Here is a 22,828-nt window from a genome sequence, read left to right as displayed (position 1 = left end):
TGGACCTGAGGAGTGTGCACGTGGAAAGGTCAGAAGTGCTTGGTTTTAATGTAGGCCTTCTGGCACCTCTGCTGAACATTTACTCTTACTTACCTACCCCTTTCCTCGCTTGGTTGGCAGGTAAAAATTAAGAACATCTTCTCTCTGGCATGGTCTGAAATAACAGCTGCAATATTTTCTAAATTTTTCCCAAGAAAGGTAGGTAATACTTTGTGGCAGTGAGTGTCCTATACAAAAAGCTATTTTTAGGTTTTGCTTTATAGGTTAAAATTATAGCTAGATTAAGAATTAGAAGGAAGTATTTTGGATAAATTCAAACTTGAATCTGAGCCTAATTGCATCTTATATTGAAAAATGTACATTCTTTGAAGTGGAGCATCTTACTGACTTAGCAGACAGGGGTTGTTGTCGTAGTTTCACTGTAGTAGAACAGCTTCTCGTGATTGAGAATAATTTCTAGGAAATGCAATTTGAGAATTTAAAAGGTTTTCTTGAAAGGATTTATAGGGGAGTTTTTGGGTCTTTTGGTGATCTCAGAAGGTTATGCCAAATTTTGCATCTTGTGCTGTAGAGGGCCGGGCTTGTGCAGTGGTGGGCACTGAGTGTTGGGTTTCGTGATAATTAGAGGAAGCGGTGCCCACCTCACACGATGTTAGGAGCCAAATGGCAGTATGTGCCCAGCATCTAGGAATTGTTCAGCTATGGTGGTTCTTCATCTTTTCCCCACCAGCCCAGACTCTTCTCTACTGTGAAGTACTGGTCATTCTTACCAGGCAGGGGATTCTATTCTAAACTAATGTCACTTCAAGGCAAGAGAATTTTTTTAACCTAGCCCTCATCTTGCCGGTAAGGAGCCAGGGTGGTCGTGTGCGGGAACCGCCCAAGGTCATACTGCTGTGCCTTGACCTTTTTGAATATGTAGCTAATACTAACAACACTGTGACTTACAGATGAAGCAAGAAATGTTTTTCAGAGACGGGATGGGAGGCTGAGATCATGTGGACCTTCCATATGGAGTCCAAAATGAGATTCATGTCTGTGGGCAGACCCAAAAAACAGGCAATGAAGACATGTCTCCTCTTTCTGATTTGTGATGGTCTGAGAAGGAATGTTTAGAAGGTCAAGTATCTACCTATGAGAGGCCTTGAAGGTCAGTGTCCAGCTCCAGAAGCACAAGCCTAACTGTCCAAGGCTCTCGCAACTGTCCCTACTCTCCTGTTTGCCTGCGGAGGTACCTTACTTCCTCATCTTGGCTTCTTTGCTGACGTGTGATCACCCCAAGGCCATGCTCCGCCTGGCTCATGTGCCTCAGCCTGTGCTACCTCTACTGCCTTCTGCAGTGTGGGGTCCCAGAAGTGCAGCCTTGGCTCGCTCTCTCCTCTCCACTTCTGCCGCTTCAGTTATCTCCGTTAAGTTGTCTTCCGAGCTGTGTCACTCTGTACCTGGGTCTACTGCATGTCAAACAGAGTTCTAGGTCCTGGATGCCACTGTGCAGGCATGTCAAATGTCACTCCTGGCTCAAGCCAGAAACCTGGGCCATTCTAGATTCCCTCTCTCACCTCTTGTTTAGAATCCAGCCCCTCTTCTCCACTCTCAGCACCTGTGCGTTAAGTCCCAGTCCCTTGTCCCTAACCTGACTGTAAAGACTGTTCTCCAGCTGCTCTCTAAAATGTCCTGTACTTCTCCATATGGCCACAGAGTGCTAAAAGCACTCTAGTCATTTCCTGTTGTCGCCTATGAAAAACTGCTTCTGAACTCTGTAGTATGGTTACCAAGGCCCCCCGTGATTCAGCCCTTACTACCTGTGGCTGAACCCTTGGGCCCTGACCCCTGCATTCCCACCCAATCCTACTGTCCACCGTCACTACAGGTGGTGAGTCCAGGCCCCTGGCCCTCTTTCCGCTGTTGGAAAGCTGTTACACTGGTTTTCATGTCTTGTCACCCACTGCTCTGTAAACCTCCTGAAGGCATCTGGCATTATTCCAGGTACACAGCAATAGTAAGTGCTCTTTAACTGTTTAATTAATGAAGGAATCAAAACAAGAAGAGCTGCTCTTTTTTTTCTCCTGCAGGATGGAGTGTTTTAGTCACGAGTCTCCCGAGTGGCTGACGCACGGCCGTGGTGCATGGAGGTCACACGGAGCAGGTGGGCATCTGAGCAGGCCTCCCAGTGTCTCCACGGAACGCAGGGCTGCCCTGCTGCTGCCTCAGGTCATGGCCTGGCCCAGGCAGCTGGACTGCTGCCACTTCGGGCAGTCGTCGTGTCACATCACTGTGCCTTCAAGCTAAGACTGGCAACACAACAGTTTAGGAGAGGAGTCTCTCTTGACTGGCCAGGGCTGTACTGCGGTTCTTCCTCTGAGGTGCAGGCTGGATACTGTCCAGGTATATGCTTGAGATGGTGCACTGGGTAATTAATGTTGTTTCGATAGTTACTAGTAACTGGTGTGCAGTGCACACTGAGGGCTTGTGTCAGTTTAGGAAGGTGGTGTGGCCAGGGATGGTCTGATTCCCTGTCATGCCTGAAACAGACTGACCTTTAGCCTGGAGGATTACCTTAGCTCTGCATAGGAGGGAGAGGAACTTTTATAGCATAGCAGCCAAAGATTTGTGGCAGTTTTAGAAAGCTAAATCAAGCCTTTGGAGCCATGCTTTAAAATTAGGGATTTTAGACCTCAGGAAATGTCAGTTGAGGGCTAATGTCAATTCTCAGTGGAAGGCTGAATTGGTTGTCACAAATTTGGCATCATAAAGGCTGATTCAAACGCGTGTTCTCCGGCAAGTACAGCCGCAAGTCTTCTCTCTCATCCCCTCATCGCTACATCTTCTCGTGCTTGCCTGCAAGCCCCATGTGCAGCCTCGCACAAATCTGGCAGCCTGTGGGCGGGGCCCAGCACACTGTTCACTCAGTACCAGCTAGGAGTGTTTGCCATCCGGCCCCTGGCCTCTGCGGACCCAGGTTCAATTTGTAGAATAGCACTTGGGGAACTTTGGATTAAATTAGGGAACATTCTTCAAGTTGGAACGTGCCTCCAGCCGATTTCATTTCCTCCAGCCCCAGCCCCGCTTCTGCACCCCTCCAGCGCCGTCCCCGCCCAGTCCTCGCTCCCTGGGTGGCGGTCCCCAGGCCAGGGGCGGGGCTGCGGCGGCGCGGGGAGGGCCGCGGGGGCGGGGCCGCAGGCGGGGGCGGCGCGGCCCGGGAGCGCGGGGAGCCGAGCGGCAGACGCCGGGCCGGCATGGCGTGGCCCTGCATCAGCCGCCTCTGCTGCCTGGCGCGGCGCTGGAACCAACTGGACCGCTCCGACGTGGCCGTGCCGCTGACCCTGCACAACTACTCGGACCTCGAGAGCGAGGAGCCAATCCCGGGCGTTGCTCCCTCGCGCAGAGGCCCCTCTCCCACAGGCGCCCGGGCCCCTGGCCGGGACGTGCCGCTCACTCAGTACCAGCGGGACTTCGGCGTGTGGACGGCGCCCGCGGGGTCCAGAGATGCAACGCAGGGGCGCGGACAGGGAGCAAGCAGCCGCAGGGCCAAGCCCCCCGCACCCCACTGCCGGGGGGTCTACGTGCTCCCCATCGGCGACGCGGATGCGGCTGCAGTGGCGACCACATCGTACAGGTATGAGGCTGGGGGCAGGGGAGCGCATTGTACCCAGACCCCGTGGTCCCAGGAGACTGAACCGCGGAGCCAGGAGGACCAGGTGGGCAGGAGCGAGGAGGCACCCGGATCCCCCATCTCACCCCACTTCGAGAGCTTCAGGCAGCCTGTGAGGTCACCCCTTTGATTGTCCATTGATGCTCCCTGACCAGACTTGGAGTCAGAGAGCAAGCACCTCCCTGACGGTGAGCTCACTACCTCACTCTCTGGGGCAGTCCTGTCAGAAAGGCCTGCCTTCGTTGGAGTTAAAATCTTAATTTCCGTCAGAAGGGCCCAGCCATGGAAGGAGTGCTCGCAGGCCAGCTGCCAGTGCCCTCTGGGGGCTTTGGTGGTGAGGACCAGATGCAGGGCTTCTGGGTGGTCCCCTCAAGATCCCACTGAGGGCAGCTGACTTGGCTCTCACTGACAGGCCTGTGCTCCTCTCACGGATAAGTGAGGGCTCTCTCTTCTTCACTACAACAGTGAGACATAGTCACTGTAGAAAAACTGGAAATTACAACATAAAAAATTAGTATCCCTCAGTCCTACCCCAAACTGGTAGTTCTTTCTAATCCTTAACATGCATTTGAGGGCATATCCATTTGTAATTCTTACATGGCTAGATTTGTAACTACATTTTTTGTTTCACGTATGTGGCTGTTGGTCCCTGTTACTAGATGCTCTTCTACAACATGAGTTTTAATGGATGTGTAGTGTTTTCTCTTATGGGTATATTAATATGGGTATATGAATACATTACCCATATATTGATATGTACCTCCAAATATTACCCTATTCTCATGTCATGAAATATTTAGGGTGTTGCTAATTTGGGGCTATTAGAAACACTATTCTTTGATCTAGTTACTGCTCATAGAGAAAATTTCACTACATGCATGTAACCTTGAACATGAGGTGGGAGTTAAGGAGTAATAAGGTACTTGTCAACAATGTACAGAAGACGGAAACAATGGCATTGTTCTACTGATGTATGGGACCTGTTAATTATAGCTCTGCCATAGAAGGGGCTAAAACAGAAAATGTCAAAAAAGATGCAGAACAGCATGTCTGCTACTATCTGTGTTGTTAAAGGGTTATTGATATATACATATCTGCTGAAATAAGCGTAAAATGTCTCTGCATGGATGTGTGAGAAAATCGTAACCTTTGGGGAAAGGAAGAAGGAAAAGGAGTTGTAGATGCTGCTAGGAGTAGATGGAGCCTGAGGGACTTTTCACTCTGCTCTTTTGAACCACTGCTTTGTTTTGGGGGGTTTCTTTTGGTCATGCCATGCAGCTTGCAGGATCGTAGTTCCCCGAAAGGGATCAAACTCATGCCCCCTGCAGTGGAGGTGAGGAGTCCTAACTACTGGACCACTAGGGAACTCCCTGAATCACTGCTTAAAAGAAAAAGAAAGTGTGCATGTATTAACTTTAGCAACAAAAAAAATTTAGAGGAAAAATAACTTACAAGATCATCATTCTTACAGTTAAATCTTTGCTTATACCCTAATTTCTTCAATATGAAGTCATACCTGTCAAATTAAGGGCCAAAAGGTATGAACTTTCCCCTTCAACTTTATTACTTTTAAAATCAACTGTTTTGGGGGAGGGGAAAAAATAATCAACTGTTTTGAGGTATAATTTCCATCCAGTAAAATCCATCAGATGGATGATTTTTGTATACACCTGAACATCACCACAAAGATCCAGACACTAGACCATCCCATCTCCCCAGAGATTCCTTAACGGGCATGCAGGTTTTAAGGAACTTAATGAGGAGTGGCTGTTGCAGGGTGGTCTTGTGCTCAAGCCGAGCTGCGCTGCAGAAATGGAGCCGGGAATGTGAGGGGCAGAGCACTGAGCTGCAGCACTGGTGCCCTAGCCAGGCGGTGGAAGGTGCTGACTGCTGCATGACGGGGCCCTGGCCCGAACCAGGTGGAAGGAGCTGACCAGTGACAGGCCCTGAAGGCCAGAGGTCCTGGGTGTGCCATGCCTTCACATGGCTGATGTTCCAGGTATGGGGCGGGGGGTGGGGAGCTTGCAGGGAGATAGCTTCGGCTCTGGGAAGGACTCACTTTCTAATAATTAGAACTGACTGAGATGAGTAAGCTTGCATGGTGCTGAGCTCCTGCTCACTGGGAGTGTCCAAGCAAAGGCTGAACTTTCAGAAGCAGTCCCTCACCCGTTAAAGAGATGGCAGGTTTGAATGTCCTGCTGGGTCCTTCCAGTTCCTGTGATACTAAAGGTACTGCTTAGCACGTACCAGACCTCAGGCTTAGGACATCCCATAGATTATCTCCCCAAGACTTCACAATAACCCCCTGAAATCACTTCAGTTTTTGCTGTCCCCATTCTATAGATGAGGCTCTGGCAAGAGGTCATGTAGAACAGAGTGGAGTTCAAGTGTTTCTTGTCCTAGATCAAATTTGTGCCCCCAAACAGGCTGCCATCCCCTAAGATGCTGCCTCCGCTGAATTAGATAGTTGCTTGACCTATGTCTGGCAGTGGTTGGGCAAAAGTTGGGACTCACTAGAGCTCTCCTTTCTGGTGTATAAACTTGGGTCACTTGGTCCCTCTGACCCTTTCCTCATCTGTAAAGCACAAATAGTAAGAGCTTGACTTGCCTGGGTCACCTGGCAGAGACACAGGACTGCTGCTGAACCTGGCTCTCCTGACCCTGCAGACTGACTTCTGAGACCCTCTACCTCCCAGCTCTACTACTGGTATGAGCAACTCCATCCCACCTGCCTTCTTGCAAGATACATGTTACCTAAGAAAACCATTTAAATAAATTCATAAAGATAATGAACAGATCAGGAGAGCCCAAAGATATCAAGAGTACTCGTGGCTGCTCCTCTCCACCCCAGCAGGTCTCACCTCACCTGGCCCCTGATCTCCAGATGAGAACTGATCTGCCTCACTCGCTTGGCCAGGTGGGCAGTGGGTCCTGCCCTCTGCCAGCCCCTCCCAGAGCCTTCTCTCCAGAATTGTGTGTGTGTGTATCAGCACTTCTGGCCCAGGTTCTAGCTCCGCCCACTTCTGGCAGTTCTCCTTCCTGTCATCTCTTTCTTTCCTTGGTGAGTCAGTTAAAGGGCTAACCGTCAAAGTGCCAGACTTGACTCCCACTTTTTCAAGTGCCCACCTTGAAGGCTTAGGGAAGTTAAGGGATTTGTTTGAAGTCCTGTTGGGCTGAGAACCAGGCCCCAGTATCCTCAGACTGGGCTCTCTACAATGCCCTGGTAGCCCCTTGCCCCTCAGTGGGAAGGACATGGCCATTGAGTCCAGCTGAGGCTCACATGAGGTGGATGATGGTGAAAATTGCTTGGTGAGGGAGGCGCAGTTCAAGTTAGTCCTGTATTTTTATTATCTCCTGCCCCACAAACAGTCATGGGGACTGCTCTAGCCACTGGGTCAGAGCAGTCCTGCTTTGGGACCTCTGCAGCCACCCTGGGGCAGCTGGCTTGGGCTGCCTGACCCAAGGCTCAGCTCAGCGTGGGGACAGAAGGGCACGCCCAGGGGAGGACCTGCTTCCCCCGGAGACGCAGAGCAGCAGATGGTGCAGACAGCTGGTCTTTGAAACCTTGCAGCTTTGGAAGCAAAAATGATCCGACAGAGCCTTGGTCTGATTCTCTTCCTAGTATCCAAGTGCTGACCGTGGACAGACACAGCTGTACCACGCACACGGGGCCTGCCCAGTGGAGCCCAGCTGTGCTGCAGCTAAGGAGAAAAGGCTGCTTTGTTGACCTCAGGGCCTGAAACCTGGCCAGGGCTGTGGAGGGGATGATAGGCACGGACCCAGCCCACATGTGGGTGCTGCCCTTGGCCAGCTGGACACTTTTCCCCTTGGCCAGGGGCTCCTGTGGGCACAGGAGGTCTCAGCTATTTAGTAGGGGAGTTGATTAAAAAAAAAAAAAAAAAAAAGACCTATTTCAATTCTAAGAGGAATTAGTTTTTGTCAAAAGAATGCAACTCTGAGCACATGGAGCTAGGCTGTGCCAGCCTTGTCACTTCCCTCCAAGCAGCCAGCAGCCCCTACCCCCATGCAGACCACCATCCCTCCCTGCTCCCGTGCATGAGTGCCCAGGTGCACAGTGCCATGCAAAAGCCAGGCGGTCTTTACTTTCTTGAGGTGGTCACTATGATTTACCCTTTTGCAGGAGTTAATAAGACAGGTTATAGAGAACTAAACTAAACTAAACTGGGCCTCATCTTCCTCCTCAGTTGTAACCAGGGATGACCATGCCTTGTGCACGGTCCAGGCCGGACTCTCCCTGGACGTAAGGGCCACAGTGACATGGGCTGGAGGTGAGCGACTCGCTGGTTCCGGGCTTCTAGGGCCCCTTGAAGCGGGCCAGAGACAGTGCAGGGAGCCCGGAGAGCAGGGCGGGAACGCGTCGTCTCCGAGGCCCAGCACTCACCAGGCGCTCACGGTTTAGGACAAACAGGATGCTGCTGTTGCCCGAGTTCTCTGCTCACTCCCAGTGCAGCGCGTGCCTGTTGCTCCCTGGCAATGTGGGAAAAAGTTTCTGGTGGAGCTGTTTGGGGTCCACTTCCTCTACTAGTTCTGCCTCTGTGAGAAAGTAGCATCTGCAGCCAGAGCAGCAGCTCAGCAGTGGACACTGGCCAGGAACGTTCCAGAACACAGGGCAAGAGCCGAGGCCGGAGAGACAGCCGGCCCTGTGCAAGGCTGTGATGTGTTCTGTTCCAGACAGGAATTCCAGGCCTGGACTGGAGTGAAGCCATCAAGATCCACGCAAGTGAAGCCCGCCAAAGTCATCACAACCCACAGCTCTGGATGGGACGGCAGCCCCAGGGCCGGTTTCCAGGTCAGTGGGAAGCTGGTGCCTGGCTGCGGGGGGTGTGAGAACAGTGACTTTTCTGTCCAGGTTAGGGACTAGGTGTCAGCTGTGGATGGTGTCAGATGGCACTGTGGCAGGGGCAGTGGCTTCTGAACCCCTGTAACCATCGCTCAGAAACTGAAAGCCAAGGTGCTGCTTTGTCGTTAGCCACGTGTGTTCCCCTAGCACTGGCTTCTCTGGGAGCAGGGTGTTGCCTCCCTCCTAAATCCCAGCCTTACCTCTGACCACTGACTTGCTTAGTGCAAGCCTTCCAAGTCCCTGAGTCCATGTAAGAGGAGGGGCTGGAAGGGAGGTATAGGGCTGTTCAGTTTCTGACTCAACCCAAAGGCTTCAGGAAGCAGAAGGTAAGGTCCATGTGGACACCCCCGACCCCGACCCTTCAGGTTAGCAGTCTGGAGCTGCTGGGAGAGGGAAAGTTGAGGAAGAGCTCCACTGATCTGTGGCCAAATTTCATTTTTCAGGCCCCTGAGGTGAGGAAAAAGTTTGCCCCTAACCCCTCAGCCATCTTTCAGGCCTCGGCTCCCCGGATCCTCAACGTGTGACTGCCCACGGAAGAGTGAGCCACGGGGATCAGGACCCACCCCCGGGACTGTGGTGAGGCCTCAGGACGGGACGGCCGTCAGGGGCGCCACGCCTCCGCAAGCCACACGGTGCTTCAAGCAGGACAGAGGCGCCACCCAGCTTCAGCGCTGGGCCCCCGCCACCCTCGCCTTCCTTGGGAAGTGTGTGGAACGCTTCAGATCTTTTCTTAATTGCCTCTTTAGGGCGCTCTTCAGTTTTTAAATCTGAAGACCTTGATCAATTCTATGTGAACTGAATTGGTCTCTGGGGGTTGAGGAATATGGACATAACAGATCCTTGAAAGATCCAGTAACGTTCAGGCTGTATGATAATTTTATAACCTATGGTAACTCAAGGTAATGTCCTTGGATAGTCCCACCAGCGGCCCCTCACAGGTTGTAGAAGAAATCTTAGGTTATCACCTGCATGTGATTCATGATAATGCTAAGTAACCAGGAACAAGTTTCCCAAAGGAACAGAAGAATATCAATCATAGGGTTTCTTTTTTAAAAATATAATTTCTTTATGGCCAAGATGACCCTGGTTTTAACAAAACATTTCTTGGGATGAATGAAGTGCTGAATGAAGGACATTTATCTTGTTGGTTTCTGAGCCCCACGTTGTATTACTAACACCAGTTTTGTTCCCTTAGTGTATTGATGACTAGATGGGAACTACTATATACTAAGAACTGGGAATGTCTTTGGGGCAAGGGTGGCCCAAAAGGCCTTAAAATGTCATCTCATTACAGGGAGCTCACTAGCTGCTAAGGAACCAGCTCATTTTGGTTTTGGAAGTCCCTCTGCTGACTTTATCGATAAAGTCCAGCCGGTGCAGCCACCTGGAAACAGCCTGGTTCTCCTCTTTGCAAGCAGCCCTTGAAACGTTTGTGTCCTTTTAGAGATTACAGGCACAGCCTAAGGACAGTTTTGGTAAGAAAACTCAAGGATTTCCCTTTGGATTTTTATCCCTCTCCAGCTCCCAAGTGACAGCCTCATGAGCCTTTACTTTTGCCACAGGAGGTGGCGTTCAGGTTTCAGAAGCAGCTCAGAGTGGAGGTGGGGCTGTGTTTCCAGCTCAGGCTGCGAGGGGGCCGTCCCCTCAGAGGTGCTAGCTCCCAGCTCTGGCAGGCACAGCCTTTCCCCTCGTTCCAGCAAAGGAAATGATCTGAGAGAATCATTTAAAACGGAAAAGCAAAACCATATGCTTACACAAAGGGTTCTATTATTTCAGACTTCATTGGTTTGCATGTTAGATGTTCCTAAGGGAAAAGAGACTGCCTGCTGGGCCTTCTGTGAGAAGCAAACAGATTAACTGTACAATCTCATATTTTACTAAAATGCAAATGTACTATTTCAATTTCTTGTTAATTTATTTATTTAATTATAAACACGAACGCCTTCTCATGTCTTCCTTTATCCTCCTCTTGGTAACAGGACTTTAATGCACCTTGGCTACCACTGCTCTCCCTTGGAGGCTTGTAGATTCTGGGAAAGCTCACCCAGGGCTATAATTGCACTGGTGTCGTATGTAGTATTTAACAAGAACCCACATCTCCCCAGCCCCACCTAGGGTAAAACAAGATTATCCTTGAAGCCAGTCTTGGGCACAAACCTTGGTTCTCCACACATTAGCTGACAGCAGTTTAGACTTCTGTTTGCTCATTTGCAAACCCCGCCTCCCCCTAAGAGAACTTGGGTTTCCATGCAGGGTGCTCAGTACAGTAAATGGCCAACAGAGCACAGCTGTACGTGTTCTCTCCTGTGCAGGTTCCCCTTCCTGGGAGCCGGCTTTACTGGCATCTGCTGCTTTGGTCCAGTAATAGCCCCTGTCCGTCACACGGCATAGCCAGTTATGCCTCTCCACCCCCCAAGCTTGTCCTAGCAGCCCCATCACTGCCCAAGAGAGACCTGACCTTAGGAAGGCATCCTGCACGCTCAAGAACAGACAGCTTTTCACAAACATCCCAATGCAACAGCTTTCCTTACTAGACTTCATTAATTACTAGATCTGAATTCTGAAGAACCTTGCTCCCACTCACTCTAGGTCTTAATAAGGCCACTCCAGTAATATTATGTTAAGGCCTTAAGAAGCCACTGAGATAAGAGCCTCAACTGTGTGGTCCCAACTCATGTAGGTCATATAAATAATACAAATAAAGACAGAAACTTACTGAAATATTAATAGCAGCTATCTTTGAGAAGGGGAACTATGGGTAATTTAAAATTTTTTACATCTTACAATATTTGCTAAAGTTTCTATACAGTACGCATTTTTGTATTAAATTAAAACAGCTTAATCTGTTAGGTAATTTTAGCTAACAGAGTTCAAATTAATTATTCCATAACCAAAGTTACCACTGCAGTAGCAGGCTTGATCAGCTGTGAGGAGGCCCAACCAGAGGGAAGGGCCCCAGTCACTGAGAGCAAGACTGATGGCTCCAACTCAGAAAAACCTAAACGCTAACCATCCTTGTAATATCGCTAGGATTTTAGGTCAAACTCCAAAAAGCAGCACTTGAGAGAACTTTGGCTGTGCAGCCCACCCCAGGCCGACGGGGGATCCTTTGAGCTCCGCTGGCCACACACACAGGCTCCTCCAGTGAGGGAGAGAGAGTCCCGGAGAAGGTACTGTGACAGTCCTGTGGCTCCTGTCAGAACTGTGGCTGACACACAGAACACTCAGGAGACGGGCCTAAGCAATGCCCCTGCTCTTCCTCCAGACCATTCGACTCCCTAAATAAGTGAAGTCTGGTCCCAAGAAAGCTACATACTTGGATTGTCTCCCAGGGCCTCCTCCCCAAAAAACTTCTTACCTTTCAAGAACCAGAGCTTTCAAAACAAAGCCTTTAGTTCTTATTAAGGGTGGATATAAATAGTCATTTCTGAAATATTTCTGCAGTTCCTGTAGTTTTTTCTGCGGTAGCAGATGGTCCCAGCAGGACCAGGTCACAAGAGTAACTTTTTCCAGGCCTCAGCAGGGACCCATTCTTGCCAAACGGACCAGTGTGCTTCCTGGTTGGACAACAGGAGCTGTTTGCCTCATTGCCTTGGCTTTGAGGAGGCTCTGAGCTCAATCAGGTTGTTTTCTTTCACTCTAGGCTGTCAGAAATCATATGTCCAGGGCCAACATGCATTCTTCCAAGACTCTTTCAGATTTTTATATAACCGTAATCCTTATATTACTAGCTGCAAATTCTTTTTAGAAAGAAGTGGAAGAATTAAATACACAAACCCCTACACTTTTGCCTCATCCCAGCTCTTTCTGACCTAACGTAAGAAAAACCCCACCCATGTGCAGTGCTCCAAACTCAGAAAATGCAAGTCGCTCAGTTGTGTCCGACTCTTTGCGACCCCACGGACTACACAGTCCATGGAATTCTCCAGGCCAGAGTACTGGAGTGGGTAGCCTTCCCTGCTCCAGGGGCTCTTCCCAACCCAGGGATCGAACCCAGGTCTCCGCATTGCAGGCGGATTCTTTACCAACTGAGCTATCAGGGAAGCCCCCAAACTCAGAAAAACCCATCACAAATACCAAAAGATTTACTGTAGGTATTGTTACACATTATGTTACATATTATGATACAAATACATTTGAAACATTAACATATATGAGGACTGTTAAATCATTTACTATTTCTTTTGCAAAAAGATAATTTCTTGAGGCTTTCCTACCTGTAAGAACTGAATCTGTTCTCATTTGGATCATATCTTCAATCCTGTAGACCTAAGTCATTGTCCACTGGTAAATGAGTCTCCACCTGCCCATTAACCTTGCCTGGAGTATTTTATGTACAGAATATCTGAGTCTTCACCACTAAACTGTTTTATTCTTAACCAGAGCATGCCCGATGCCTTACTGAATAGATTTCCTTCTGCACTTGCAGTCCTCAGATGCTGAATTAAAAAGGGCAGATTTCTCATAGTTGCCTCCCTGTCTTCCTGAACTGAACGTCTAGAGGACTCAGGAAAACATGAATTACGTTGCTTGGGTAAGTTTCTTTGACTTGGGTAGGTTTCAGATCTTCTTGAAGCAGATTCCTAACTGAGAACAGATTCTTGACTCACACACGGACTATGTTAGGAAGGTTGGGGTCCTGTGTCTATACTGAAACTGCACATCGTGCAGGTGCTGCTAACCTGCCTTCTATCCACTCCGTCTCCCACGGACGGGGCTCTGCTCACAACCAGCTTTCTCACTGCTTCCGAGCACTGACCTCCCTGTCACCTGGCTTTGACAGTCGTTTCTCTACCTTTAAGGCACTCACAAGTGTTTGAAATACTTTTCTTCTTGGGAACAATTCACTGATAGAGAAGAACTGGATAAGATAAACTGTTTGAGGGACTGTGGGAAGCACTGGCCACTCGACATGGACTCAGCAGAAGCTCCTGCAGACCACACCAACAGCAGGAACCAGCGCTCTGCTGGCACATCCTCCAAGCTGTGCGGGTCTGTGACTTAACACAGTAAGGGCTTCTCAGCTGTAGTCAAACCTTTTCCTGACCTGTGCTGGACTCTGTTCACCCCCCGACAATGCTGAGACTGGCTGCAGTAATCTCTTGTGTTCCATGAAACAGGAATTCTCAGTCTGTGGTCTCCCAAGCTCGTGTGGTTTCCGCACAGGATCACTGCTTCCTGAGCTGACTCGGAGCTGAGTGCGGATCCTCCCCACCACGGCCACTACTGTGTGCCGAAGCCCAACCCTCCTCCAGATGTTACCAGGGTAACTGTTGGGGTACCTGGAACGCCAACTCACAGAATGGGTAGAACCTCTAGTTTGCCAGACTCATTTCCCACCTCCTGGAGGGAGACTCAGGCCCATGGTGCCCCCTGGAAACCACCCAGAGGACAGAAGGGCCCAATATAAAGTGGCTTGACCCCAGACTCTCATGGAGCCTGCACAGAGTGAACAGATGCGAGTTGACAGAGCATGCATCCACTCACAGCTTAACTCTAGACTCAGGACTGTCCTAAAGGGATTGACCTGGGACTGAATGCTCCGGTGGTATTAGGTAGAGGCAATGGCTTGGCGGCCATGATACTCTGAGGCACACAGGAAACTATCTCTTCTCCAGAAAAGAAGAGTCATCACAGTTCAAGGCTTCGAATCCTGCTTTCCTAGGAGCATCTTCATTCCATTCACTGATCTTCATTCAGTATCCCCATGTGTTTGTTTGTGAGGAAGTCCAGAAAAGGAATGTTGCAAATGGCCTGGTGAATATTACTCACTGTAATTTCTTTGGGAATCCTGGTCCAAAAAAAATAAATGTTAATTCTCTCAAATATCTAAATTAATTATATGGGGATAATAATGAGTGACAGGCATGGCTTGGGGCCGCTCTATGGGGAGCCGCTCTTTGCCCTCTGTCCCCCCACCTCTCTTCTTTTCCATTAATTCCTTTGACTCAGGAGATGTGGCCTATCCTCTTCCCGGCCAGCCCTATTTAGGGCTCAAATCTAACTTCCTACTCACAGGCATGAGATGAATTTCAAGAAGTTCGCTGAATGATTAAGGGAAAACAAAGATTTTGAAGATTGGAAAAAAAAAGGAATGAAGTAGAGCAGAGAACAGAATATCGCTGTAGTTCAGTCTTAGCCAAATGAAAGCTGAATCAAAGCACCACAGAACTTGGGGACCATGTTTCCCATCTCTTGGAAATTATGCCAGACCAAGTTGGGTGATGTTAAATGTTCTTATCAAAAGCACTCAAGTTGCTTTGTGTCTTCACAGTCAGGACCATGGTGGTGAGCAGGGCCGCAGAGGCACTCAGCCCACTCCTGGATCTCTAGCAGGACAAGCAGCAGCAACATAACTGGAACTCCTTTGTTCCCCACTTTTTGTAAAGAGCTCTCTATACTGCCCACTATGTTATATCCCTGTCAAGTCTGACCTAATAATCCTCTTATTTAGGTCTCTTCATGACCTCAGGTACTCTGTTAAAAGTTTTAATAAATTTACAACAGCCTTTAAACAATAGAATAAATTTGTTTCCTTTGAAAGAAATGCCGGGATGTGGGACAAAAGGAAAATTCAGCATCTCAGTCAGTGACATTTAGTCCACAAAGGAGTGGTCAGCCTGTGGGTACAGAGCCAGTGAGATTGAAGTTTAAATCTAGGTTCTATGATGTATTTCCTAGGAAAGCCAGGCAAGATAACATTTCAGAGCCCACTTTCCTAGGGAGTATGAGTTCTGCAACAAAACACAAATTAGGTAACGTGCAGTGCCTGGCCCCAAGTCTGAAACACTATTATCTTCAATGGCAAAGAATTGGTATATAAACAGTGTCTCTGCAGTGGAGACAGAGACAACACAGACCTCTCAGAACCAAGAGACAGACTCAGGGGTCTGCTTGGTCATTTTGAGACAGTCTGGCTCTGAGAATGTCCCAAGCATGGATACCTCCACCTCCTACTGAACTGATTTAAAGTATAAAACATCTTGATGGGAACTGTCAGGAAGTGAGAACTGTACCTGTTGTGCGATGCTGCCTGGTATCCAACTGCCAAAGCCTGTCTCAGGATGTCACTGACCAGCTGCTCTGTAGCCTGTAACAGAAAATGCTGTTACTCTAAAAATGCCACCTGCATGCTGGTCAGAAGGATGCAGCTGACCCCATCCCAGACCCTAAATTTGGGAAACCACTGTATCTAAAGACCCAAAGTCCTTAAGGAAAAACTAAAGGTTTGAATAATAGGCCACAACTATAGAGGCCATGATTCTGAATTGTGAAGGGGGTGATTTTCATTAATCAGACACTGGTTTAATAAAGGAAACAGGTGAGGGCTATTTGTGAGGTATCCCTGCCCCTGGAGGGGATCCACCAGGAAAGAACAGCAGAGCCAGGCTCCGGCTGGGTAAGGAACCTGGTTCTGTCATCCTGTTGCCAAGGGCTGGGACAGTTGTGGCTGTTTCTACTGCGACATGCAAGTCACCTCTGAAAGCACTGAGAGCTTTGACTTTCACTTCAGGCTACTTAGCACTTGAAATGGCATTAAAAAATACTGTTAGTGACACTGGCACAGGAACTCTCGCAGATGCTTTGACACGCAGAGGAACTACAACTGAATTAATTTAAAAATAAGAACAAAGAAATCATAAAGCCTGTCATCGTTCCATTTCTGTCCCTGTCTTTTTCAAAGCAGCCTGGGATCCAGTGTGTCCTGCCCAACTGACCCCATGGTGCTTCAGCCCCCGACAGCCCCTCTGCTGCCCACAGGCACCCACCTTCAAAAGCATGTCCTCTACCACCGACGCATACACGTTCTTATGCAGTGCCACAGGCTGCAGGGTGATCCCAATCTGGAAGAGCAGAAGAAGCCCTTTTGTTTCTATTTGTACATTAAAAACAAGCACATTTCTGATACCCAAGGAGACATCCGAGTGGAAGAGACACTCTACAAATGTCCTTAATAAAACTCACCGAGAAGTAACACAGAATGTAACAAACAGAAGAATCTGTTACCCTATTGTGCCATGTTTCTGAGGGATTGTTAAAAATGCTATTAGAATCCTTCTCTTGTGCCCAAATCTCCTTCATGAGAGAACACAGAATTTACCATGAATTCTGACAGTGGGAACACCACACTGGAAAGCCTGCATCAGACTCTGAGGCCCTATTTGCAAAAGAAAGAAGATATACTTGGAAACTGCCCCATTTTCCATGTCCTCTGTAGGGGATAAAAAGAACAAGTCTCTCACTTGGGTCCCAGGCAGCCACGCAGATGCTGCAGTGAAGTTGTGTTCCACCAGAGGTGGGTGGACAGTTCTCTCCTGCACCCCAAGGGAGTCAATGCCACACCCACTCCCTGGCAGGGCACTTGGGAGCTATTTACAATGTCAGGGAAAGCACCTTCTGACATGCCTCTGAAGGAAAGGTGCTTCTACTGAGGCAAATGAGAAAAAAGGGGATGAGAAATACGAAGCTGCCTTTGCTCCAATGTCATGTGACGAGCAAGCTCTACACGTGATTCACTTTCTTGCCCAAAGGCCCTGACGTGGGAAAGCAGGTGCCAGACAGTTCCCCCAGCTTTACCATCTATCTCCCCAGGAGGTCTGGTGTCAGTTTCTAAGACACCGAGCCCCAGGTTAGGGATCCCACAGCACAGGCCTTAGCCCGCTACCTTCTGTGTGATGTCGCCAATAAATTCAGAGCCTGGTGTTGGTGGCAGGTAGAGTTTCATCTCTTCCTGTTTCTCTTCCTGTTCTTTCTTGATGTTTATCTTTAATGGCTCTGAGACATTCAGGATGTCCACCTCCTCCTCATTCTCCGGCTCCCTCTTCTGAAACTGCTGCAGGTCCTCCAGTTTCCGACAGAGGTTGTCAGCTGACGAGAATGATGACGGGCACTCTATATGAGAGGTAATCAGTCTTATGACTATGGTGACCAAAGAAAAGGGACTTTGCATCTCCAAGGGGCCAATAGCCTGAGACCCAGAGAAGAAGGGTTAAGTATCAGGGAGCTGACTTCCTGTCCAGTTCTAAAATTCCATGGACCTATAATTATAAGAACTAGTAATTCATAAGTGAGACAAGCACCAAGACAGGCATTTGTGTTAAGACCTATGTGCTATTAAGGGCAACCCGAGTCAAACAGCACATAATTCTGACTCTTGCCACTAAAAACGAGGCCATCCTCCCACCCCACTGATTTAAAAAAAATTTTTTTAAACCTGGAGAATTTAGAAATTAACAGTGAAGACATTAAAAATCATCCACGTTCTGCTTAGAGCTGAGTACTACTACCATTTTAGTGTATACCATGCATCCCATCTTCAGCTGATTTATACAGAGCCCAACAGAGTATATATAGAGCTTTAAAGCCAGCAGGGGCTCTGGGAATGTCTATGCATCCCTTTTACTTTATGATAAGTGAGTGATGTCGACATGGGGTTAAAGACACCCAGCAGGATGGAGGCAGAGCATCCAACTCCCTCTGTTTTACTGGCAGGATGCTCACAGATTTAATCAGTCATATTAATAAGAAAGCCCAGTACAGGAAAAACACTGTTTTACATACACTGCCAGAGAAGCACAGAAATAATCAACAAGGCCTCTGCTCTCAAAGCGCTTAGCAATAAAAATCTGAGACACCTTCAAGGTTTTGGTAGTTAAATACCACTGGAGATCGGGGAAAGGGGAGGCCACCCTGCATTAGGGTTCTCAGGAAAGCTTCATGGAGGAAATGAGACTTGTGTTAAGTCTTAAAGGACCCCCCAGACTGTCCCTGTGCTGTGGCCTTCCTCAGACTGGAAGGTGAAGGGTCTGTTTTTCTACAAAGATGGGGTTAAAAGGAGAAAACAATATTTTTTCTTTAAGGTGAAACTCAAAAACATTCTCCCATATATCTTTATGCCCAGCTCCCCTGCATCCCCACCCACATACAGTTATTTGTATTTTTATAAAAAACCGATTCATTTTATCTGCAACATTATTAGCTGTTTACACCTGTGCCTCCAACACCAGGCAGTGCACCTCCACACTAGGTTTCTAGAGATAAAATAACAGATAAGACATTGTCCCCATCTTCAGGGAAAAAGATTCGTAGGTCACAAAGGAAGAAGTACTACTTCTGGGAGGAAAGGAGGTGGATTAAGAAAGTTTCCAAAGGAGAACTAATGCAGAGGAGGGGGGCACCTGAATGAATGGTGTGTGTCTGTTGCATGCGGTGGGCCGGAACATTCCTGGCTGGGACACAACCTGGGACACCTGGGCACAAACAGTTTGGTAGGGACTGTCCTGGGAGGTGGATAGGACACATGGTGAGAGGCAAGTCACGACTTTTGTTCTCCATGGCAACCCCTGGAGTCCTCGGGTCCCTTTACCTCGGGTGAAGGAACGAGCTCTGAGACCTGATGTGGCCTGAGAAACCTGGAGGCTGAGAGATGAGCATGTGCTCCAAGGAGACACCTCTCAGCTGCCGATGGTGCCGAGTACACCCCCCACCGCCCGCCTTGCTTACCTGGCTCACTGTCGATCTGGGTCAACACATCCTCAATCGAGTCCCCATCGCTCCTCAGGCTTTCGGGGTCAGGTGGGGTGTAGCCATGGCAGCGACACCAGTGAGCAATGTGCTTGGTTTTAAGTGGAGTCAGGTGGTGAAATCTTGGATTCTTCTCCAGTATTTCTTGTAAGACTTTCCGCATTGTCATCGCTCTTTGCCACTTAAAAAAATTGGGGGTGGGGGGGTGCATAATGAAATCCTTCAACTTAGGAGCGTGTTCAAATAAATCACCCAATTGCAAATTACCATGATAACTTGCTAGAATAATTTTTTTTTCTGAGGAAAAAAATCTGGTGTTTCTCCTCAGTTTAAAAAAAAAAAGAAGTATAAGAACTTTTCCTAATGTTTATAAAATAACTGAAATTCCTAGGCTTGGCCTATAAGGTGTTTCAGCTGGTCCCAGCCTGTGATCTCCCACTTTCCCGCCCTCCCCAAACCCATCGCTGGCTTTCTCAAAGTTTCCTACGCACGCCTTTGTACTTGCCACTTCCTCTTATAGCTTCACTGTTTGGCAGAGTAGCTGCCACATTGAACAATAAATAGTTGACTTAATTTTAACATATTACAATTCTTTAAAAACTTTTAGAAATTTTTAGCAATGCAGGAAAAGAAAGTAGGTCTTTCAAAGGCTACCTACAAGTCTTTGGAGAATGAGATTTTTAACTAAGGAAAAAGTTCTACCATCAAATATTTAACAAAACATGCTGCAGAATTTATCACTGCTCCATATGACGATGTTTATGGAAGCAGCCAGGATGTACATGTGGTTGATTATTTTCTCCAACAGGCTCTCAGTGGTGGCCTGCATATCAAAGAGGCAGACATGGGATTACCTCAGCAGCTCTCCTTTTCCCAATGTTCCAGCCATAATACTGCTCCACAGATTTTGCAGAAAAACAGCTGGCATCTTCACCTAGAATGCACATATCCAGCAAACTCTGAATAAAGTTAAGATTTAAATAAAATCTTATTTGCTGGAGGCATGTCCAAGAAGTTTCTTTAGACCTCTTTATGGGCTCTGTTCCTTACTAGGCAAGTTTAATGCAACATAATACAGAAGGGCTTGTCCTTAGAAGAGAAGGCATCTCATTCGTGTGTACTCAAACCACAGCCCTCCTTGGGAAATCAGCTTCTGTGGTAGAGAAAGCTTCATCATGACAGGAGATTTTCTATTAAAATAAATGGCAATGGCACTCCACTGGGAGCAGACCTGAGAACTAGCCCTGGCCTTGCCATTAACTAAGCTGCCTTGGACAACCTACATCATCACTCTGGGCTTCAGTTTTCTTAACTGTAAAATCAGACTACTAGGAAGATGGCTCCTGAACTGCCTTTAAGCTCAAACATTCTATATTTGTATCTGATTTTTTAAAAAAAGATTAAAAATTTTTTCTGCTGGGCTAGAAGAATCATTGAAAATTCACTTTGAGCTACTTCAAAATGACCCCCTAAACCCTGAGGGGAAAAAAAAATAATTTTTGCTATTACAGCTGGAAAAACAGCAGGGTAGTCTGTACTCGGCTCATCATTTCATACTCCCATGAATGTGAAGTGATGATCTGCTTCATCCCTTCCCTCTAAATGTGACCTTGCCCAAGAGCAGACACCTAAGTATCCACAGGCTGCCAGTCATGCCCTCTGTCAGAGCAACCAGGGCTGAGAAGGAAATGGTTCAGTCTTGCTAACAATGGGCAGGGACAGAGGAGACATCACTGTTGGAGGTCTTGATAGTCGTGCAGTTCCACAGAATGAGTGACAGGAGTGTCAGATGAAAGATAAATGACTCTGGAATCAAAACTGCATGACCTATAGCTATTGTGATTTTGAACACAATAACAACCTTGCTTATTCCCAGTTTTCTCATCTGTGAAATGGAGATGACACCATGTATCCCATGGAGACCATGGTTAAATAAGGCAGTAAGTATAATGAGCCTGCAGAGTCTGGTATGCTGCAGGCAAATGCTACTTATTTTCCTTATTAATAAACATTACAAACAAATGTAATTTTATATATACACTACAGATTTATAATTTCTATACTATAACATAAAAAATTCCTTCTGCAGATCACAGTGAAGGTAGTAAAAGACTAACCAACTGACCAAGACAATGTGAATTCCAAACCCTGCAAATAAGCTACAGCTGTAGCTAAACTACCCTCCCTAAGATAACTACCGTCAGTATTAATTACAACACCAAGTGATTCAAACTGACTCAGTACCCCAACCAGGTCACAGCTTTAAACCACGCTCCAGTATACTCAGTGTGGTCTTACTTTTTGCAGTAATTAATGGGATCTTCTTTACTACTGCTGTTAAGAGTTGCTGGATGGTCTCTAAATGGTCTATCCTGAGAAGGACAAAAGAAAATTAGGGTAGCAAATACATACAGCTGCTTCTAACTATGTGTGTGTATATATACGTATGAATGTATGTATGTATTAAATATTTCTCCTTTACAAGGGAATTAAACCCAACTATATCTGCATGTCCTTCCTTCTATATATCACCTTCTTTATAAACAAAGAGCATTTAATGCTTAAAGTCAACACTAAAACAGATGAGACCCCAGAAATGACAAATAATGCAAACTTGACATTTTATATATATCTTTTTTCATTTTGTATTTAAAAATTAAATAGGCATGTAATCTTTCTGTAGTGTGACTGTCACCAGAGCAGAGACTCTATCATGTGAATGCCTATCTTAGTGTTATTACAGTTCATGCTGTCACCTCCGTGAAAGTGGCTAAGTCTCTACCATTTCCAGCAATTTTGAGATACTTCAAAATACGCTAGAAGTGGGTTCCCCCAGTTTGGAAATGAGAAAATCTCAATATTTCTAGAAGCAGCACTGAGTGTGTATGGGCCACAAAAAGGCAGCTGTTTAAGATTGGGCACATGTGTGCATACTGCAACACAAAATGTACACACACCTGAATAATTACATCGTAAGAAATTTCACACCCAAAGATGGAGCAAGGAAACTTCGTGTTGGCAAGCTCAAAGGGAGGGAGATCTGTAATTGCATCCGAGGCTCTTGAGGCAACAAATCTGGTGCCGCTCGGAGGTCACATTGAGGTGTTAAATGAAGCCTTGGCTGTGCGGCAAATGGTAATACCTGTTCACCACACACGGACAGAAGCTTCTACCCATCAAAGGGCTTAACAGGTACAGACAACTCTACACATGCTTGTCACAGTGACTTTTTTTTTAAAGTACCATAACAAACCAAAAGCACAAACCCCTTAGAAAGGACTGAAATAATTACTTAATGACATAGTTTCCCAGCTCAGAACTTTCTTCTGTTTTCACTGCTGTCTGACCATCCTGGGAGGGGCCGCTTGGTGCAGGTGTTTCTGGTTCGGTCTTCACTACAAGGGAATAGAAACAATGAGAGCGCTATTAGGGCTCAATGATGGAAGGACACCTGTGGGCAGAAACAATGGGAACCCAGTGAGGATGCTGCCACAGCTGCAGAGACACGGCCAGAGTGCTGGGATGGCGCCTGTCGTCACGGGATCAGCAGACAAGGGGAGAACTGTTAGCCTGCGTCTCATGACAAAGGCAGGGCAGTAAAATGGCTTTTAGATATTTCTTAGAGGGCTAACCACACCACTATGGAAGACCACACACATACACTCTTACACTTGAACAACGCCACATTAAAATACAATGCTGACCTGTTCTAAGTTTAATATCCTTTCGTTTATTATCTCTCCAGCTAAGTTTATCAACTTTTAGCATTATCTTAGTGTTCTGAGACAGAC

General features: G+C 47.4%; 2 protein-coding genes across 14 annotated transcripts in view; one reads left to right on the top strand and one right to left on the bottom strand.

Moving 5' to 3' along the window:
- The first annotated feature begins 49 nt into the window (after nt 1-49).
- Nucleotides 50-11,788, top strand: MAP6D1 (MAP6 domain containing 1). Of its 7 annotated transcripts, none has more exons than XM_043875085.1 (5): nt 50-1,150; nt 2,073-2,146; nt 3,403-3,616; nt 8,345-8,462; nt 8,957-10,457. In XM_043875085.1, the coding sequence occupies exons 2-5, from the start codon at nt 2,074-2,076 to the stop codon at nt 9,035-9,037; spliced, it is 486 nt and encodes a 161-aa protein (XP_043731020.1). In that variant the 5' UTR covers nt 50-1,150; nt 2,073; the 3' UTR covers nt 9,038-10,457. The 7 variants fall into 7 exon arrangements, 4 of the variants coding, with proteins under 4 accessions (XP_043731020.1, XP_043731018.1, XP_043731019.1 ...); XM_043875083.1 differs by having other exon boundaries at nt 50-1,986; XR_006335366.1 differs by lacking the exons at nt 50-1,150; nt 2,073-2,146 and having other exon boundaries at nt 2,256-3,616; nt 8,957-8,965; nt 9,808-9,896; nt 9,933-10,457.
- Nucleotides 11,789-12,585: 797 nt separating this feature from the next.
- Nucleotides 12,586-22,828, bottom strand: part of YEATS2 (YEATS domain containing 2) — a 97,055-nt gene continuing 86,812 nt past the window's right edge. For 6 of the 7 annotated variants that reach the window (XM_043875074.1, XM_043875078.1, XM_043875077.1 and 3 more), the window contains 8 exons: nt 22,330-22,432; nt 21,336-21,409; nt 19,892-19,971; nt 19,017-19,218; nt 17,179-17,405; nt 16,283-16,357; nt 15,530-15,603; nt 12,586-14,304 (listed from right to left, as the gene is read on the bottom strand). In XM_043875074.1, coding sequence (XP_043731009.1) covers nt 14,196-14,304; nt 15,530-15,603; nt 16,283-16,357; nt 17,179-17,405; nt 19,017-19,218; nt 19,892-19,971; nt 21,336-21,409; nt 22,330-22,432 — 944 coding nt within the window. In that variant the 3' untranslated portion in view covers nt 12,586-14,195. Of the gene's footprint in view, nt 14,305-15,529; nt 15,604-16,282; nt 16,358-17,178; nt 17,406-19,016; nt 19,219-19,891; nt 19,972-21,335; nt 21,410-22,329; nt 22,433-22,828 lie in introns of those variants that run through there. The other variant, XR_006335363.1, reaches the window with a different exon arrangement.

This window comes from Cervus elaphus, chromosome 19 (assembly GCF_910594005.1).
Source record: "Cervus elaphus chromosome 19, mCerEla1.1, whole genome shotgun sequence".
NCBI classification, from domain to species: domain Eukaryota; kingdom Metazoa; phylum Chordata; class Mammalia; order Artiodactyla; family Cervidae; genus Cervus; species Cervus elaphus.
The sequence above is the reverse complement of the archived record's forward strand: the minus strand, read 5'-3'. Positions and strand labels throughout refer to the sequence as shown.

Excerpts from the sequence above, each read along its gene's own strand:
- MAP6D1 (XM_043875082.1), top strand. The coding sequence starts at position 3,237 with ATGGCGTGGCCCTGCATCAGCCGCCTCTGCTGCCTGGCGCGGCGCTGG. Across the intron at positions 3,617-8,344 it reads GTGGCGACCACATCGTACAG|ACAGGAATTCCAGGCCTGGA; the intron begins GTATGAGGCTGG and ends GTTCTGTTCCAG. Across the intron at positions 8,463-8,956 it reads GCCCCAGGGCCGGTTTCCAG|GCCCCTGAGGTGAGGAAAAA; the intron begins GTCAGTGGGAAG and ends TTCATTTTTCAG.